The 16590-nt window shown below is 57.3% G+C and overlaps 1 protein-coding gene across 1 annotated transcript; it reads right to left on the reverse strand.

Moving 5' to 3' along the window:
• Window positions 1-7251: 7251 nt before the first annotated feature.
• Window positions 7252-16218, reverse strand: SSH3 (slingshot protein phosphatase 3). Its single transcript, XM_025356688.1, has 14 exons — window positions 15786-16218; window positions 15322-15359; window positions 14460-14694; window positions 12812-12936; window positions 12661-12732; window positions 12340-12405; window positions 12039-12227; window positions 11836-11929; window positions 11473-11601; window positions 11318-11364; window positions 10232-10378; window positions 9805-10005; window positions 9434-9707; window positions 7252-8205 (listed from the first exon to the last, which is right to left on the reverse strand). The coding sequence occupies exons 1-14, from the start codon at window positions 15849-15851 to the stop codon at window positions 7915-7917; spliced, it is 1974 nt and encodes a 657-aa protein (XP_025212473.1). The 5' UTR covers window positions 15852-16218; the 3' UTR covers window positions 7252-7914.
• Between the last annotated feature and the right edge of the window lie 372 nt (window positions 16219-16590).

Genomic DNA, 16590 nt, shown 5'->3' on the forward strand with positions numbered 1-16590 from the left:
AGGAGTTTGAGACCAGGAGTTTGAGACCAGCCTGGCCAACATGGGGAGAAACCCCATCTCTACCAAAAAATACAAAAATTATCCGGGAGTAATGGCACACGCCTGTAGTCCCAGTTACTCAGGAGGCTGAGGCACGATAATCGCTTGAACTCAGGAGGAGGAGGGTGGGGTGAGCAGAGATCACACCACTGCACTCCAGCCTGGGTGACAGTGAGACACTGTCTCAAAATAAACAAACGAACAAAAACCAAAAAACAAAAAACCGTCCTTCCTAGGAGAATGAACTTGCCCAGAAATAAAGTGAATTCAAAAATTAAGAAAAGGTCTTATGGTGGCTAGGGACTGTTGTAGAAATTGTCAGAAACGATAGCTGGGACCTGGGATAGCACTTCCTCTATGCAGTCCCTGGGCTAAAAACTTACATGTGTCATCTCATTTAATCCTCAAAAACCGGAGGTAGTATTAACATTATCCCCAATCTTGCAAATGAAGCAGCTGAGTCTCAAGAGATGTAATAAGTTTGTCCAAAGTCACAAACCCAAGTTTCTCTGACTCTAGATCCCAAGCTGAGAGTCTTGCTCAGATCATCCCAGGTTCCCTTCTTTCTTCTTGCACTTGGGGTGCAATAAGGGGCAATGGAGCCAGCAGTGTGTAACATACTGCACCGTCGGAAGAGACGTTAGGGATCATCCGTTTCAGCCTCCTTATTTTACAGAAGAAGGAACTCGTAGGTCACACAGAGCCAGGGGCGGCTCTGCAACGGAATCGCAATGGGCACTAGAATTCCAGTCCAAGCCTCATTTTACAGAGCGGGGGAACCGAAGCCCACAGGGCCTGGGGGCCTCCCGGGTTCCGAATCCACCAGCGGCTGAGCCAGATCCAGCCCCGGGCGCACTCACCGCCCTGTCTGATTCTACCTCCGCGTTCACCTGCGCCGCGAACCCTCCCCGTGGGCTGCCAGCTCCCGGGAGTACCTGTCGGCCGCGCAAAGGCCCTCGGCTCGCGGTGACAAGACGCCGGCGCGGGCGAGCGGGCCTTCGCGGGCCACAGCCGGACCCCCGGCATCGCGGACCCTGGTCGCCTCGCCAGCCCCTTTCCTCAGAACGGCAAGGCCTCAGGAGCGTGTGCACGCCGGGACGCCCCAGATTATTTGGAAGCGCTGGTCCCGGAGGCAAGGCCGGCTTGGTCTCCTCTCCTCAATCCCCCTACGCCGCCCCCTGGACCTTCTGCAGACCGGGTCCCAGCCCCAGAGTACCTCAGGAAAAAACCACACCGCGCCTCGCTGAGTCAAGCGGCCGGGACTCTAGAAGGGGCGAGGTTCCCATGGCAACGAGGGAAAACTATTTGCGCCTGCGCAGAGGCGCTAGGCACGCTGGGAAATGTGGTTTCAGGGTTGTCCCTGGAAGCTAAAGGAACAGACACAAGGTGGCGCGCGAACGTTGCGGTCGATGTGGCTAACCCGGGTCCCCAGCTCCCGGGCGCTGCGGGCACAGGAGAGGCCGCGAAGGTCTGAAAGGCAGTTTCTCTGAGGCGTCTGGGATGCGGAGTGAAGAGAAGGCAGAGTCTCTTCCGCGCGGTTGATTTTGCCGTTTGAAAACTTGGCCTAACGAGGGACCGCCCTGTCCGGGGCGAGGGCGACCGCTTCCGAGGCCCCGCCCCAGCCTGGGCTGAGCGGGGCGCGGCGGAGGGAGGACGCTCTGACGGTGGGAGCTGGATCCGGAGGGAAGCGCGCGGCGGTCGTGCTGCAAGGGTTCCAGGTCTGGTCTGGGCGACGCCTCGCGCTGCTGAGGCTCCTGTGCGGGGTGGGAGTTGAAAGCTGGCTCCGGGAGCAGCAGTCATCCTGATCCTCCCACCCGCGAGCTCCGAGCACTTCTAGATCCAGGTCCCGCCTTGGGCGGAACTGTGCAGTCAGTTGACTGCCCAGGAGCCACCTTCCCCACTGCCGAGTTAGGCTCTTGGAATGAGAATCTAGAAACCCAGGATCTGATTCCGGCTCTGTTAGACTAAGTAGTTACTTCTCTGAGCCTCAGTTTACTCATTTCTAGAAAACGATGGTATTGGGCCGGGTGCGGCGGCTCACGCCTGTAATCCCAGCACTTTGGGAGACCGAAGGGGGTGGAGCAGCGGAGGTCAGGAGTTCGAGATCAGCCTGGCCAACATGGTGAGACCCCTGTCCTCTACTAAAAATACAAAAATTAGCCGGCGTCGTGACACATGCCTGTGATCCCAGCTACTCAGGAGGGTGAGACATGAGAATCACTTGAACCTAGGAGGCAGGCGGAAGTTGCAGTGAGCCAAGATCGTGCCGCTGCACTCCAGTCTGGGCCACAGAGTGGGACTCTGTCTCAAAAAAGTAATTAATTAATTAATTGCTTAAAAACGGTGGTAATCATAATGCCTGCCCTTTCTCCCTCTGGGAGTGTTGCAAGATGATGACATTGATGTGTAGGCTGGGTAGTCCGTTAAGGACACAGGCATTGCCATTCACTATAAATTGGTGCACTTTCTTGGAAAGAAAGCCTTTGCTTCAAGAATTCTAGAAGTTTTATCCTACAGATTTAGCGATCATGTGTGCATGAAAAAGTATATACAGGCCGGGCGCGGTGGCTCACGCCTGTAATCCCAGCACAGGCTGAGGCAGGTGAATCACGAGGTCAGGAGTTCGAGACCAATCTGGCCAACACAGTGAAACCCCGTCTCTACTGAAAATACAAAAAATTAGCTGGATGTGGTGACGGGCGCTTGTAATCCCCGTTACTTAGGAGGCTGAGGCAGGAGAATCGCTTGAACCCGGGAGACTGAGGTTGCAGTGAGCCAAGATGGCGCCACTGCACTCCAGCCCAGGCGACAGAGTGAGACTCTGTCTCAAAAAAAAAAAAAGGTATATACAGGGGTGCTTTTTTTTTTCTCCTGAGACAGAGTCTCGCTCTGTCACCCAGGTTGGAGTACAGTGGGGTGATCTCGGCTCACTGCAACCTCTGCCTCCCAGGCTCAAGACATCCCACCTCAGCCTCCTGAGTAGCTGGGACTACAGGGCCACCATGCCTGGCTACACTTTGATACATTTTAACAATACATGCTATCTAGACATTGCCAGAATTTAGCCTCTACCTCCCTTCCAGAAGAGGAATCCTTGGCACCTATCTGGGTGGTATGCCTAAGGGCCACAAGATGTGGGGTACAGGGAAGCTAGTTCTGATTCCTGATCCATTCTGCTGAGCAAACACTGGGGGCTACCCCCCATTCTGTGGCCAAATAGGAGTCCTACCCAGGCTGCCCTTTCAGTATTCCTAACCTAGGGCTGCAGGTGGGTGGGTGGTGGTGAGAGTGTCGGGGGAAGCCAAGGCCAGGCCCTGCCCTCCTGCAGCCTGTGCATCTCAGAAGGCAGGTCTGATCAGGAACTCAGAGCTGTGGGGCTCACTAGCTGTGGGATCCACTAGAATCCAAGAGGATTCTAAGAAGTCAGAAGTCAGCAATCAGGGAAATGAAGACTGGAGGGGAAACTGCATCAAAAATACAGACAAGAGGGCACCAAGTGTGGTGGCTCATGCCTGTAATCCCAGCACTTTGGGAGGCTGAGGCAGGCAGATTGCTTGAGCCCAGGAGTTCGAGACCAGCCTGGGCAATATAGTGAAACCCCATCTCTACAAAACAAAACAAAACCTACAAAAATTAAGAATCCTATGGGTTGGGTGCAGTGGCTCACGCCTGTAATTCCAGTACTTTGGGGAGGCTAACTAAGGTGGTTGGATCACCTGAGGTCAGGAGTTCGAGACCAGCCTGGCCAATATGGCAAAATGCTGTCTCTACTAAAAATACAAAATTAGCTGCGCATCGTGGCGCGCGCTTATAATCACAGCTCTTTGGAAGCCTGAGGCAGGAGAATTGCTTGAACCTGGGAGACAGAGGTCGCAATGAGCCAAGATTGCACCATTGCACTCCAGCTTGGAAGACAGAGCGAGACTCTGTCTCCAAAAAAAAAAAAGGAACCCTGTGTATACACAAAGCTCACACAAATTGCTAGAGGGGCAAAAAATAATAAAGAAGGATATAAAATGAAAAGTAAATCTCGCTCCTACTCTGTCCTCCAGTCCTTCACGTCTACTCAGGCAATGATTTGTTACCAGCTGCCTTTTGAGGCACTCCAGGTACCCCATGCTTATGTAATCAAATATATTGGTATAGGTATATTTTTAAATACAGACAACAGCATGTTAACATACTATTCTATACTTTGAAAATTTGTTCATATCACCGAGTTCTACATCGGTACCGTGGTGTTATACATACATTGGTTTTCGTCCAGGGCTCCTGGCTCATCATCCTCATAGCCCTTCTTCAGTCTTTTGTTCTAATGTTGAGTGTGTCAGGCCTCAGGAGCAGGCCACAGGAAACAACCTCTTGACATTCTGCCCTCCTTTCCCCTGCCCCAAGGCAGGGCTCTACTGTTCCCCCCCCACTTTCAGAAAGACCTTCCTTCTCACCCTATACCCTGGTGTAAGGAATGCTGTTGTCATGAAGCTTCCATTAAAAACCCAAGAGGACTGGCTTCTTGGAGCTCTGGGTAGCTGACCATGTGCAGGTTCCTTGACGGTGGGGCACCTAGGGAGGGCGTGCACACTCCGCACCCTCCCCCATGCCTCACCCTACACATCTCTTCATCTTTATCCTTTGTAGTATCCTTTATTATAAGCCACTAAACATAAGTGTTTCTTTGAGTTCTGTGAGCTGCTCCAGCAAATTAATCAAACCCAAAGAGGGGATCGTGGGAACCCCAACTTGAAGCTGGTCAGGCAGAAGTTCTGGAGGCCTGGACTTTTCACTACGGTCTGAGGGAAGGGAGATGCAGTCTTGGGGGCTGAGCCCTCAACCTGTGGGATCTGACACTGTCTCCCGGTAGACAGAGTTGGAATGGAATTGGAGGCCACCCAGCTGGTCTGTTGCTTGGTGTGTGGGGAGAGACACCCACACTTTTTTTTTTTTTTTGAGATGGAGTCTTACTCTTGTCACACAGGCTAGAGTGCAATGGCGCAATCTTGGCTCACTGCAACCTCCACCTTCTGGGTTGAAGCAATTCTCCTGCCTCAGCCTCCTGAGTAGCTGGGATTACAGGTGCCCACGACCATGCCTGGCTAATTTTTTTGGTATTTTTAGTAGAGTCGGGGGTTTCACCATGCTGGCCAGGCTGGTCTCGAACTCCTGCCCTCAGGTGATCCACCCGCTTCAGCCTCCTGAGTAGCTAGGATTACAGGTGTGAGCCACTGCTCCTGGCCCACCCAATACCTTTGGTCACCAGTCTTATGTGTTGGTAACTGTGATGGTGTGAGGGCAGAGGAAACACCATTGGAGTTTTGCCCACAAATGGTACATGAGAGATTTGCCTCATTTAAAAAATAATGGCCAGGCGCGGTGGCTCAAGCCTGTAATCCCAGCACTTTGGGAGGCCGAGACGGGCGGATCACGAGGTCAGGAGATTGAGACCATCCTGGCTAACACGGTGAAACCCCGTCTCTACTAAAAAATACAAAAAACTAGCCGGGCGAAGTGGTGGGCGCCTGTAGTCCCAACTACTCAGGAGGCTGAGGCAGGAGAATGGCGTAAACCCAGGAAGCAGAGCTTGCAGTGAGCTGAGATCCGGCCACTGCACTCCAACCTGGGCGACAGAGCGAGACTCCGTCTCAAAAAAAAAAAAACAACAACAACAAAAAACACATGTTCTATTTGATGGAATCCATCAGTTAAGTGGTCATTTATTGATGAATAGTGACCCGGTCTCAAAAATAAAATTAAATAATAAATAAAATGCATCAAAATGTAGAGGGGTACTTAGGGATTTCCAGGTCTAATCCCGTTGTTTTACAGAAAGAAACAGAGACTCAAAGCAAAGTAATTCATAAGTGGTGAAGCTGGGGCTAAATCTGAGTCTCCTGCCACTGGGCACTTCAGGGTTAGAGCAGTGCTGGGAGTCCCACCAGGGCCCGGGTGAGAGATTCATTCTTAAAAGTGGGTGTGAAGTCTCAGTCACTGAGAATGCTTGGTGCCAGCTCCCATCTCTGAGGACTGCTTTGAGGGAAGGAGTTGAATCTGGCCCCTTCCCCAAACCAGTGTTGTGTATTATAGAGCAGAGAGCATACATAATCTTGGGAAGAGGGATAGAAGTGACAAAGATGGGCCAGGCGCAGTGGCTCATGCCTGTAATCCCACACTTTGAGAGGTCGAGATGTGTGGATCGCTTGAGCCCAGGAGTTCGAGAACAGCCTGGGCAACATGGTAAAACCCCGTCTCTACAAAAAAAAAAAAAAAAGAAAAATTAGCTGGGCATGATGGCATGTGCAGTAGTCCCAGCTACTACGGGCTGATGCAGGAGGATTGCTTGAGCCCGGGAGGTTGAGGCTGTAGAAAGCCAAGATCATATCACTGCACTCTATTCTGGGTGACAGAGCAAGACCCTGTCTCAAAAAACAAACAAAAAAAAAACCACAAAAGAAGTGACAAAGATACAGCCAGTTAGCTAGGTGTGGTGGCACGTGCCTGTGGTCCTAGCTACTCAGGAGGCTGAAGTGAGAGGGTCGCTTGAGCCTGGGAATTCAAGGCTGCACGGAGGCATGATCGCCCCACTGCACTCCAGCCTGGGCAACAGAAAAAGACTCTGTCTCAAAAAAGGAAAAAACAGATGGAAGGACGAACTCTTCTTGGACATTAAAGTTGAGCAGAAGGAACCCCTGGGCAGGAGGGGAAGGGCCACCAAGGGTCCTTCTTCCCAGGCAGCAATAGGCTGGCTTGGAAAATCAGGCCCTTTTGCATTGTAGCAGGAGGAAGATGATTCTTGGGACCCAAAATATGCCATAGAACTGGCATCAAGTGTCCAAAGGAGTCTTTGCTTTTGGAACAGGCTTGGTCTTGTCCAGGTAGGCACTTCCTCATGAGTAACCCTCTCCAGCTCTCACAGTGGAGCCACATGCCTGCTGCCCGGTGAGGACTTGTTCCCTTGCCCGACCTGCCTGAGCGGGTGTGAGCAGGTTACATGTACCAGGCCCTGCCCCAGGAGATGGGGAGATAGCACTGACCTCCTCTCTTCTCTTACCCAATCTTCCTCCTGCGCCACGCCCAAACACGGCACTCCCCCAAATAGATCTGTCACCAGCCACCTGGGAATTGTGAGGAGACTGCTGGGAGGAAGCGACGGCCACCTTCCCTGGCCAGCAGAGAAGGGTCTGACTGCAACACAGACAGCTTCATTGTCACATCGAAAATAACCGAATATGAAAATGTGTTTTATTTCTCAATACAAAGTCAGATACTATAAGGCTATGAAAAACTGACTAGCCAGAGGCCACAAAGGACAAACAGAAGAGACTCTCTGGCCTGGCGCCCTGTAATCTGGCATGGTGTCACAGGAGGTCTGGGGACAGCAGCAAAGACCTGGACCGGTTGAGGTGGACGAGGGAAGCGACCTGCCAGCCCTTCCAGCCTCCCACAGCTGGGGCCTGAGGATCTGCCTGCCTTTGGGGCCACTGGTTCCCTGGCCTGACTGATTCCAGGAATGAACTGGGAGAGGATAGGAGGTGCAGGGAGGGGGAGGGGGGGAGAGGCGTGAGCCTTTTTGTGCTGGAAACTCTGTTTTTATTCTGTAACACAGGTGAGTGTTCAGGGCAAGAGCTGAGAATGAAACTAGGGTGCTATTGCCCCCAAAGGCACCTTCAATCCCTCTACCACATCCCAGTAGAAAGTCTCGAGCCCTTGGACAGGTGGACATGGGTCTGGGACTTAAGGCTGTAGGAGGTGAGGCTGTAGTGACAGGGGTGTGGGGCGGAGCTGAGAAGAATGTGTGCAGCGACAGACGTGAGGGTGTTTCTCTAAAGAGTTGTGGATCCTCTATTTAGTGTCTAGGGGAACGTGGGCATGTGTGAGGGCTCAGGCCTCACCCTCCTCTCCGCTGTCGTCCACGCTCGCCTGCCTCACCACCTTCCGGAACCTGGGCGTAGAGGAAACGCAGGGCTCTCCCTGCCCTTGCCCCTGCTCCTGCTCCTGGAAGGCCCGGGTCTGGTTGGCCACCAGGGTACTGCCCTGGAGGGCAACCATTGACTGGCAGGACTTCAGGGCAGGCTGAGGCCCCTTGCCCACCTGCTGGCTTCCCTTGGTCCTTGCGAGCTGTGGGAAGGGCTGTGGAGGCTCTTCATGTGAAGACTCATGGGAAGAGAAAACCTGGACAGGTGTGAGGACATAGAAGCCATGGGGCACCCAAGCAGAGCCAGGAAGATCTGGGGCAGGGGCGCCAAGCACAGAGCCAGGAGGAGGCGAGGGCCGGAATGTTTGTGGCACCCAAGTCAAAAGCCAAGCTGTCCACAGCCATGCTTCCCCAGGAGGGAGGACAACACCCCAGCCCTGCTGCCTGCTGCTTGAACCCTACCTGCTCGTAGCTTCCTTCTGGCCCCCAGAAGCCCTCCTCAGCTCTCTGGAGACCCAGGCCTCTCTGCCCTCCGCCCCTCCTATCCTTCCTCTGGCTTTGCACAGGCAGCCGGCAGGTGAAACCCGTGCTGGCACTAGCCCCTGACCTGGGCTGGGTGGATGCGTGTGTCCAGTGCTGGGTGAGGACCTCCTGCCTTTCACAATGCCCACACCCGCCCATCAACCCGCCACGCCTCCCTATCCTTCCCCATCCACACCTCCTCCAGGAAGCCTCTTCCAAATGTTCCTGCCCTCAGTGGACACTCCTTCCTCCAAGTCAGCCATTTGACCTTGAGTCCCATACAGGGCCTGGCTCCCAGTTTTAGGCTTGTGCCCGCAGCACTTGGCATTGAGGGTGCTCACTTAGGCAGGACTTGGGCGGTGTGAGTGTGCACTCTCCTCCCCACCCCATCCTTTGAGGTCCTGCTCCTGAGACCCAGGAGGGACTTCAGAGATTACCTTAGCCTCCCCACCATGGGGTTAGAGATCGCCCCCAGGGCCGGCAGGGGCCTGTGGAGCTCATGGCCTGGGGAGGGAGCTCTGCCCCTTAGACAGTTAGTCCTGTAGTCTGGCTGGAACCTGCTGGCGACCCCGGCCGGGGCTGGCTCACCCAGGAGCCCTGGAAACAGGTGCTGCTTCTGCCCTGCCCCCATGACCCCTCTCCAGCCTGTGCCTACAGCGCCCCCACGTGCCTTCACTGGGTCTCAGCTGTTCTCAGGGGCCCAGGACGTGGCTGGTCCCCGTCTTCAGGGGTACTCATGGGACAGGCTGGAGACACTGGGTACTAAGAGGTACTGGACTGACTGTGAAGGAGGCTGGGACCAGGCCCCCTGGGTCCTACCAGGACACCCTGCATGGGTGGGCCAGACTTAGCTGGGGTACGCCCTGCTCAGGTCTACAGTCAAATGCCCATCCTGGTCTTTCTCCATCTCCCTCCTTATGGCCCCCACCCCTGCAAGCTGAGCTCCCCCAGCCCCAGCCTCACCTCTGGCATGTCACTGGCCTCTGAGGTGCTCTCCAGCTCCAAGGAGGGTTCCAGAAGACTGATGGACCTCATGACCCCTCGGAGGTTGATACGTGGCCGTGGCCCAGGTTCTTCCTTTGGGGCTGCCTGGCTCTCCTCCATGCCCATAACCTTCTCCTCCCCACCACCCCCAGGTTCTGGCGGAAGAGGTGGGAATGGTGTAGAGACTTCAGGGGCTGGGCGCTCCTCTGGGGAGACCCCACCCACTTTCTGCTCCCACACATGGCTCTGGCGGCTGTGAGGAGGTGGCCCTGAGTCAGCTCTGAGTGACCCAGCAGCCACCCCCAGCAAACCCACCTACTCACCCCCTGCCACTCACTCCCATCCCATACCTGGCAGTCAGGATGCCCTGGTAGATCTGCAGCTGGCGCAGGAAGCCGGGGTTGGGGCGGGCAATGGGCCGGAGCTCCTGCACATGGCGCAGGGCCTGCTCCAGGCTGCATTCATACTGCTTCATGGCATAGGCCAGCACTGTGGCCGCCGAGCGGCTGACGCCCATCTTGCAGTGGACTAGCACGCGGGTGCCCTGTGCTCTGTGGAAGCGGGCCAGGTTCAGCACCCTCCCCTCACCATGAAGGACCCACCTCCTGCAGGGGAGGGCCAGTAAAGGGCTCACAACCAACTGAGAGTAGAGGAGAAGGAGCGAAGGACACTGAGGGCTGGAAGGAATGGCACAGCTGATGGCAGAGTGGGCAGGAGGAGGGCACTGGGGGCTGCTTGAAGCCACAGTGGGGCAGGCAGCAAAGCCTAGAGACCAACCTTGCAGCCTCAATGAAGCGGTGCGTCTCCTTCCAGTGCGGCAGCAACTGGGCCGACTCCTCATCCCAGAGGCGCACATTGTGGTAGGTGAAGCGCTCAGGGTAGAAGTTGTCAATCTCCCGGGCCATGTTCAAGATGTGGGTGACCCTGTCCCAGAAGCCCAAGGCCAGGCTGACGTGGGCAGAGGCACCAGGCCCATTGGCCATCAGACCTGGCAGCCCCTGGGCCTCTCTTTAGCTCTAAGTTTCAAGTCACATGGAGGCAGCAGTTATAGTGGGAGGAGAAGTGACCCAGCTGTCAGATGGCTGCAACCTTGGACCAATCATTTTACCCTGCTGGGCTTGTTTCCTCATCTGGTTCAGACAGCTGGCTCAACTGCAACTCCAGCCCTTCCGTTATTCTCGGAAATGAGTTAGAAAACAGCTTTTGACCTAAGCTGAAAGTGGGTGGGTCTGCAGCAGGGGGTGACAGGGGCTACAGCAGGTCTCCCAGAAGCCCCTGGTGGGCAGATGACAGGTACTTGTCAGAGCAGGCAGCCAGGTCCCCATGGGGAGAAGGGCAGTTCCTTCTTCCCTGAGACAGGACAAGGTGGAAAAGAGGCTTTTTCTTTCTTTCTTTTTTCTTATTTTTTAGAGACAGGGTCTCTCTCTGTTGCCCAGGCTGGAGTGCAGTGGCATGATCACGGCTCACTGCGGCCTCAATCTCCAGGGCTCAAGCAGTCCTCCTGCCGCAGCCTCCCGAGTAGCTGGGACCACAGGCACATGCAAGAGGAACCTTTTTCTGCTTGTCCAAGGCAGTTACAGCAGTAGGCTCTGCTGCTTCTCGTCTTGGCGTGGCTGAGGCCCTTTGTTTCTGTCCTTGTTTCACAGTGCGGGGAAGGGAGGAGACTGGGCGGGGGCTGGCCAGTGGGTCTCCTGTCCCCACCTGGGAGCCCACACCAGGGCAACAGCCCCAGAACAGAGTTAGAAGCAGAGCTGGCAGCTGCTGAGGGTGGTCCAGGGGTTTTTGAAGCTGGCTACCACCGAATGCAGGGAGGCCAGGAGAACGGAAGATGGGGTGGGCAGCCCAAGGGGCTCATAGCCCTACCTGTTCCTCTGCAGCTCCTCCAGGTTTGCTGCGTTCCACTCTGAGCCCTGGGAGACAGCGAACAGCACATTCCCCCTTTCCTCCAGCCTCTGCTCCTGGCCCCCACCCTCGCAGCTGCCAGCGGTCCCCAAGGCCCAGGCCCGGCTGCAGCTCACCAGGTAGAGGTGGGGGAAGATGCGGGAGGCTCGGTCCCGCTGTGCCACCAGCAGCAGCATCTGGTTGTCGATGAAGTCACGGTACTGCTGGAGGGGGAGCCCTAGGCGCAGCTCCAGTGCCTGGCGGACCTGCAGGCAGAGCCCAGGGCAAGAGAGGCTGGAGCTCTCCTAGTGCCTGACCCGCCACCTTCCCTCTGGGGCCTCTGAGGACAGCATCGTGTCCCATCTAGATGCATTAGGGCCAAGGCCAAGGCATCCAGGAATGGCTCAGGACTGGAGACAGGCAAGGTGGGGATGGCTCCCAGGAAAGGCAAGCTCGCGGCCCCTGCTGGAGGGGACTCGTTCCCCGGGCCCCCTACCTACCTCCTTGGAAGTAACGCTTTCCAGGTCACTGGCATCCAACACTTTCCACAGCTCAGCACGGATCGCCTGCTCCATCTGCTCCTGTTCTGAGGGCCTGGGAGCAAAGCCCTTCAGTCAAGGGGCCCCTTCCCCTCTCCGCCATGCCTCCCACTGCCTTATCCTGTCTTCCCCGTCCACCCAGGCCCTCCCCTCCCCACACTGACCGGCCAGGCTCGGCACTGGGAGGCCGCAGAGACTCCAAGTCGGCCATAGCCGTCCACTCATTGAGGCAGCTCTGGTCGGAGTTCAGTCTCTCCTGGTAGTGGCTGGCCCAGGTGAGGGCACTGCCACCTGGTACAAGGCTGCTGCCTAGAGCTGCCTCACATGCTTGGTGCAATACCTGGAGTGTGGCCCTGAGACAGGAGGAGAGGCTGGGTCACACTGTTCCCTTGCTGCCCTTCCCCAGGCCCTGCAGCCTCCTTCGAAGGAGAGGCTGGCCTGAGTCCAGGCAGCCTCTGTCCTTACCACATGGTCTGGATGGAGATGGGCTTGAAGATCCGGCTCTGCCCACCAGACGTCACGCTGAAGCCCCTGCAGGAGACCAGGCGCAGGTGAGGCCGGACTCCAGATTCTGCGACAGAGAACCTGTCCTTTTGCTGGATACAGCCAAGGCCCAGGAGTCAGGTGCCTTGCTCAGGATCACAGTGAATCTGACATGGAGCTGGGAGCAGTCCCCAGAGTCCCAACCTAAAGTTCTACTGTACCCCGGTGCCCAGGCCCCGTCACATCTGTCACACTCAGTTATTCCACCCTCTTGCCCCCCGACCTCCAGTTGCCACTGCTTACCCGTCTCCATCTAAGTACACCTGGGTGTCACTCCAGAGAGGCAAGACCAGGCCCAGGGTGCAGCTGGGGGAGCTGGCAGGAGACAGAGGGAAAGCCATTGTCCCCCCTGTCCCTTACCTCTTTGCCCCTCCTTTCCTCTCCCTGCTCGAACCTGCTGTCAGGGAAATCCACACCCAGGAGGACTGTCTCATCCTGGCTTAGACCTTCTCCTTCTTGTGTAGAAACTACCAGCAGGTAGCGGAGCCGGGGAGGCCGGGCTGCCTCCAGCTGGGCTGCCTGGGAGAGATGAGGAGCCCGGGGTCAAAGTGGCCCCAAGGACCCTGCCCCCCACCTAGACACCCCAGGCCCAGAACAGCGCTGACACTGCTCCTTCCTCTCCCATCCCCCTTCTTCCCCGATGTAAAATCAGTGGGTAAGGAGGGACTGTGTGGAAAAAAGTGGGGAATGGGACTGACACAGGTTGCACATTTTTTGTTTCTGTTGAGGAAGGAGGTTGTTTTTGTTTTTGTTTTGAGACAGGGTCTCACTCTGTTGCCCAGGCTGGAGTACAGTGGCACCAGCACAGCTCACTGCAGCCCCAAACTCCAGGCTCACATGATCCTCCCGCCTCAGCCTCCCAAGTTGCTGGGACCTCAGGCCTATGTACCATGCCTGGCTCATTTTTAAGTTTTTTATTGAGATGAGGTCTCCCTATGTTTCTTGGGCTGGTCTTGAACTCCTGGGCTCAGGCAGTCCTCCCTTCTCAGCCTCCCAAAGTGCTGGGATTACAGGCATGAGCCACCGTGCCCAGCAGGAAGGAGGTTTTTTGTTTTTGTTTTTGTTTTTTAAACCCTGTCACTTGCCATTGCTATCATTTCATTTGAGAAATGTTTATCACCAAAGAAATACTAAGGACAAAATCTCACAATAGGGGATGATATTTCTTTTTTTTTTTTTTTTTTTTTTGAGACGGAGTCTCGCTCTGTCGCCCAGGCTGGAGTGCAGTGGCCGGATCTCAGCTCACTGCAAGCTCCGCCTCCCAGGTTCACGCCATTCTCCGGCCTCAGCCTCCTGAGTAGCTGGGACTACAGGCGCCCGCCACCTCGCCCGGCTAGTTTTTTGTATTTCTTAATAGAGACGGGGTTTCACCGTGTTAGCCAGGATGGTCTCGATCTCCTGACCTCGTGATCCGCCCGTCTCGGCCTCCCAAAGTGCTGGGATTACAGGCTTGAGCCACCGCGCCCGGGCAGGGGATGATATTTCTGTCATAAATTCAGTTTTACAGAAGATTCACTGCATCCTGTTTGCCATGTCTTGCGGAGGACGGCGAGCTGTCTCCACAAGCATTTGAACACCAGTGCTCTGGCTCCACCTGGACTCCCTTCCTCCATGGGGCTGGAATCCTCCTCCCCTCTGCCCCGGTCCCTCCAGCACACCCACCCCCAGTGGGTGTCCAGCAAGCCTGCCTTGTGAACTGGTCCGTTTAGGGACAGGTCATGTCATCAGGAAAGTCTTCTACTGGTTGAGGAGAAACATACCTCTGGAATTCCCACCTCTTGGACCTAATTTGGCCCTATTGGCTCACACAGGACAAACCTCCCCTGTTCTTTCCCTTCCAGAGACCTGCAGCCATGACCTTACCCTGCCAAAACATCTCTGCCTGAAACAGCAGGGTCACTGGGGTATGGGTAACCCCAACACTCCCCAGGCTGCTCCCTGCCCTCACACCATTGCTCCCCAAGCACACACACACAGGGCTCCATTCTGCCCTCAGGTGTGTCTCTTTGCCCCGCCCCCTGGAGCTCCAGATGGGCCCTCACCAGGCGGATGTCATCCTGCGGCCTCAGCAGCTGCACCATGAGGTGCAGGTGCCGCCTCTGTTCCTCCTGTTTCTGGGGACTCTGGGATCCTTGCCCGAAGTCTGTCTGGTCCCCGTGGGGCTCCTCCTCATTCGGGGGCTCCTCCGCTGGCTCAGGACTGGCCTCTGCTGCATCATCATTGTCCCCTCCATCCTGCAGCCCCAGGACAGCCCCTCGGAGCACCGCAAAGCTCTGCCTGGTAGGGCAGTGGGCAACTGTCATGGCCCCTCATCCCCCTTAGGGTAGGGGCTCTCAAAGTCTAGCATGCCTCACATTCACCTGCAGCCCTTGTCTGCAAGGATTCATGGGCTCCCACGCGGTCGATAGGTCTGGAGTGGAGGCCTGAGCATCTGCATTTCTAACCCCTTGGCCCCTTGGCAATGCTGCCACCAAACTGAGAACCAGTTTTGGGGGCTTCCAAACTCTCAGCCCCTCTACTCTTGCTCACCTGCCAGGGGATGGGGGCTGCTCCCTTTCCCCTCCCACCTGTTTAACTCAGGGGCTGCTGGGAACTTGGTCAGGGACCCAGGAGTCCTCAGGCCCCTCATGCCCTCCTGCCGTTCGGCCCGTGGCCACCACCTGAGCCAAAGCCCAGGGCAGTGGGTGAGGAAGCCCCAGCTGACCAGGGGGACAGTGAAGGCAAAGGTCGCCCTACGGCGAGCCCACCAGCCGGCCCCACCGGAAACGCTGCCCCACAAATTTGGCAGCGGGCTTCGGCTGCGCGTCCTCCGGGGAGCTTTCTGTCCCTGCACCGGGAGTCCAGGACGGCCGTGGCCAGGCCCGGGGCAGACGGAAGTATCTGCGTGGGGGAGGCGGTGCTCACCTTCGCTGGAGTCGACTCCTTCGCTGGACCGCCCGGTCCTGCCGAGAGATCAGCCCCAGGGGAGGGTGAGGGCGGGGAGGGCTGTCCTCTCCCCTCTCTCAGGAATTCTGGGGTGGGGGGAGGCCAGAAAAGGCGCCAGATGCCAATCGTCTTCCCACCCCAGTCCATGCCCCACCAGGAGGCCCCGTGGAGCCCTGGCCCAAGGCCAGGTCGGCTGGGTGGGCGCCGAGGGTGGCGGGCGGAGCGCTCAGATCGGGGCCTCCGCAGCCAGGGAGGCGCTCAGGGCTCTGGATTGTGCCCGGGCGCCAGTACCAGAGACCCTCGAGGCCCCCAGCGCCCTCCAGCCCCAGCCCCGCAGCCCCCTCCTCATGCCCCCGTTTGAGAGGAGCCCGCTGGCTGGCAGGACGCGCTCCCGAGTCCGGGCAGCAACTGCGTGGGCGGCACCACGGCCGGTCCACACTCACCCGGGGCCCCACGGGCGTGGAGGCGCCGCTGCCCGGGGGCGAACGGCTCACTGTGACCAGGGCCATGGGGCCAGGCCGGGGACACCTGGGCTGGCACCGGGCACGGCCCCCTCCCTGAACCCCGCGGACAGTCCTGGCCCTGCAGGACCAGGAAGGAGAGACGGCGCCACCCGGGCCTGGCACCTCCTCGGGGGCGGCCCTTAAAGGGACAGACACTCGCCCAGCCGGACCCGCGGAGCTTCTCAGGGCGGCCGGGCCCAGTCCCTCCCGTCTCCGCGGTTCGGCCCGCCCAGCCCCTGGACACAGGTCAGGGGCGAGGCCGGGGACGGGCGCAGGTGCGGAGCCCGGAGACCCTGAGGGCAGAAGCTGGAGGCCGGGAGTTTGGTCCCCCTCCCAGGAAGCGCCCGGCCCGGCCCAGCGGGAGCACCTGAGCTGTTCTGGGCCTCCAGCGTCCTGTGCCCTGCAGAGGCGGGTCCTAGGGAGGCAGAGCGGAGGCGGGGGGTGGGGGACAGGTCTAGAGAGGATCAGGCACGGCGCGCCCTCGGCCAAGGGCCCCCACCCCAAACATTTCTCCCTGCTGGTCGGCCTGCTAGTTCCCACTCCACAGGAACCACTGGGAAACAGGCTTCCGGGGAAAACGGCCTGGGGTTTACAAATAACCCAGAAGCTCAAGAGGGGCTCTCAGGTCCACCTCGGAGGCGAGCAGGGCAGGACTTCCAGCTACGCGGGGGAAGTGGCTTTCGCAATCCCACCCGTAGAGAACAAGCGGCAGTCACGGCCAGGGCCTGGGCTTGGCTGCAGGGGT

The sequence above is a fragment of the Theropithecus gelada genome, chromosome 14 (genome assembly GCF_003255815.1).
Source record: "Theropithecus gelada isolate Dixy chromosome 14, Tgel_1.0, whole genome shotgun sequence".
NCBI classification, from domain to species: Eukaryota; Metazoa; Chordata; class Mammalia; order Primates; family Cercopithecidae; genus Theropithecus; species Theropithecus gelada.

What these genes read in the sequence shown, in the direction of transcription:
- SSH3 (XM_025356688.1), bottom strand. Translation starts at nt 15,851, where the DNA reads ATGGCCCTGGTCACAGTGAGCCGTTCGCCCCCGGGCAGCGGCGCCTCC. An exon ending in GTGTACTTAGATGGAGACGG is followed by an intron (nt 12,406 to 12,660) that starts GTAAGCAGTGGC and finishes GGTCTCCTGCAG; the next exon opens with GGGCTTCAGCGTGACGTCTG. An exon ending in CCCAGTGCCGAGCCTGGCCG is followed by an intron (nt 11,930 to 12,038) that starts GTCAGTGTGGGG and finishes CTTTGCTCCCAG; the next exon opens with GCCCTCAGAACAGGAGCAGA.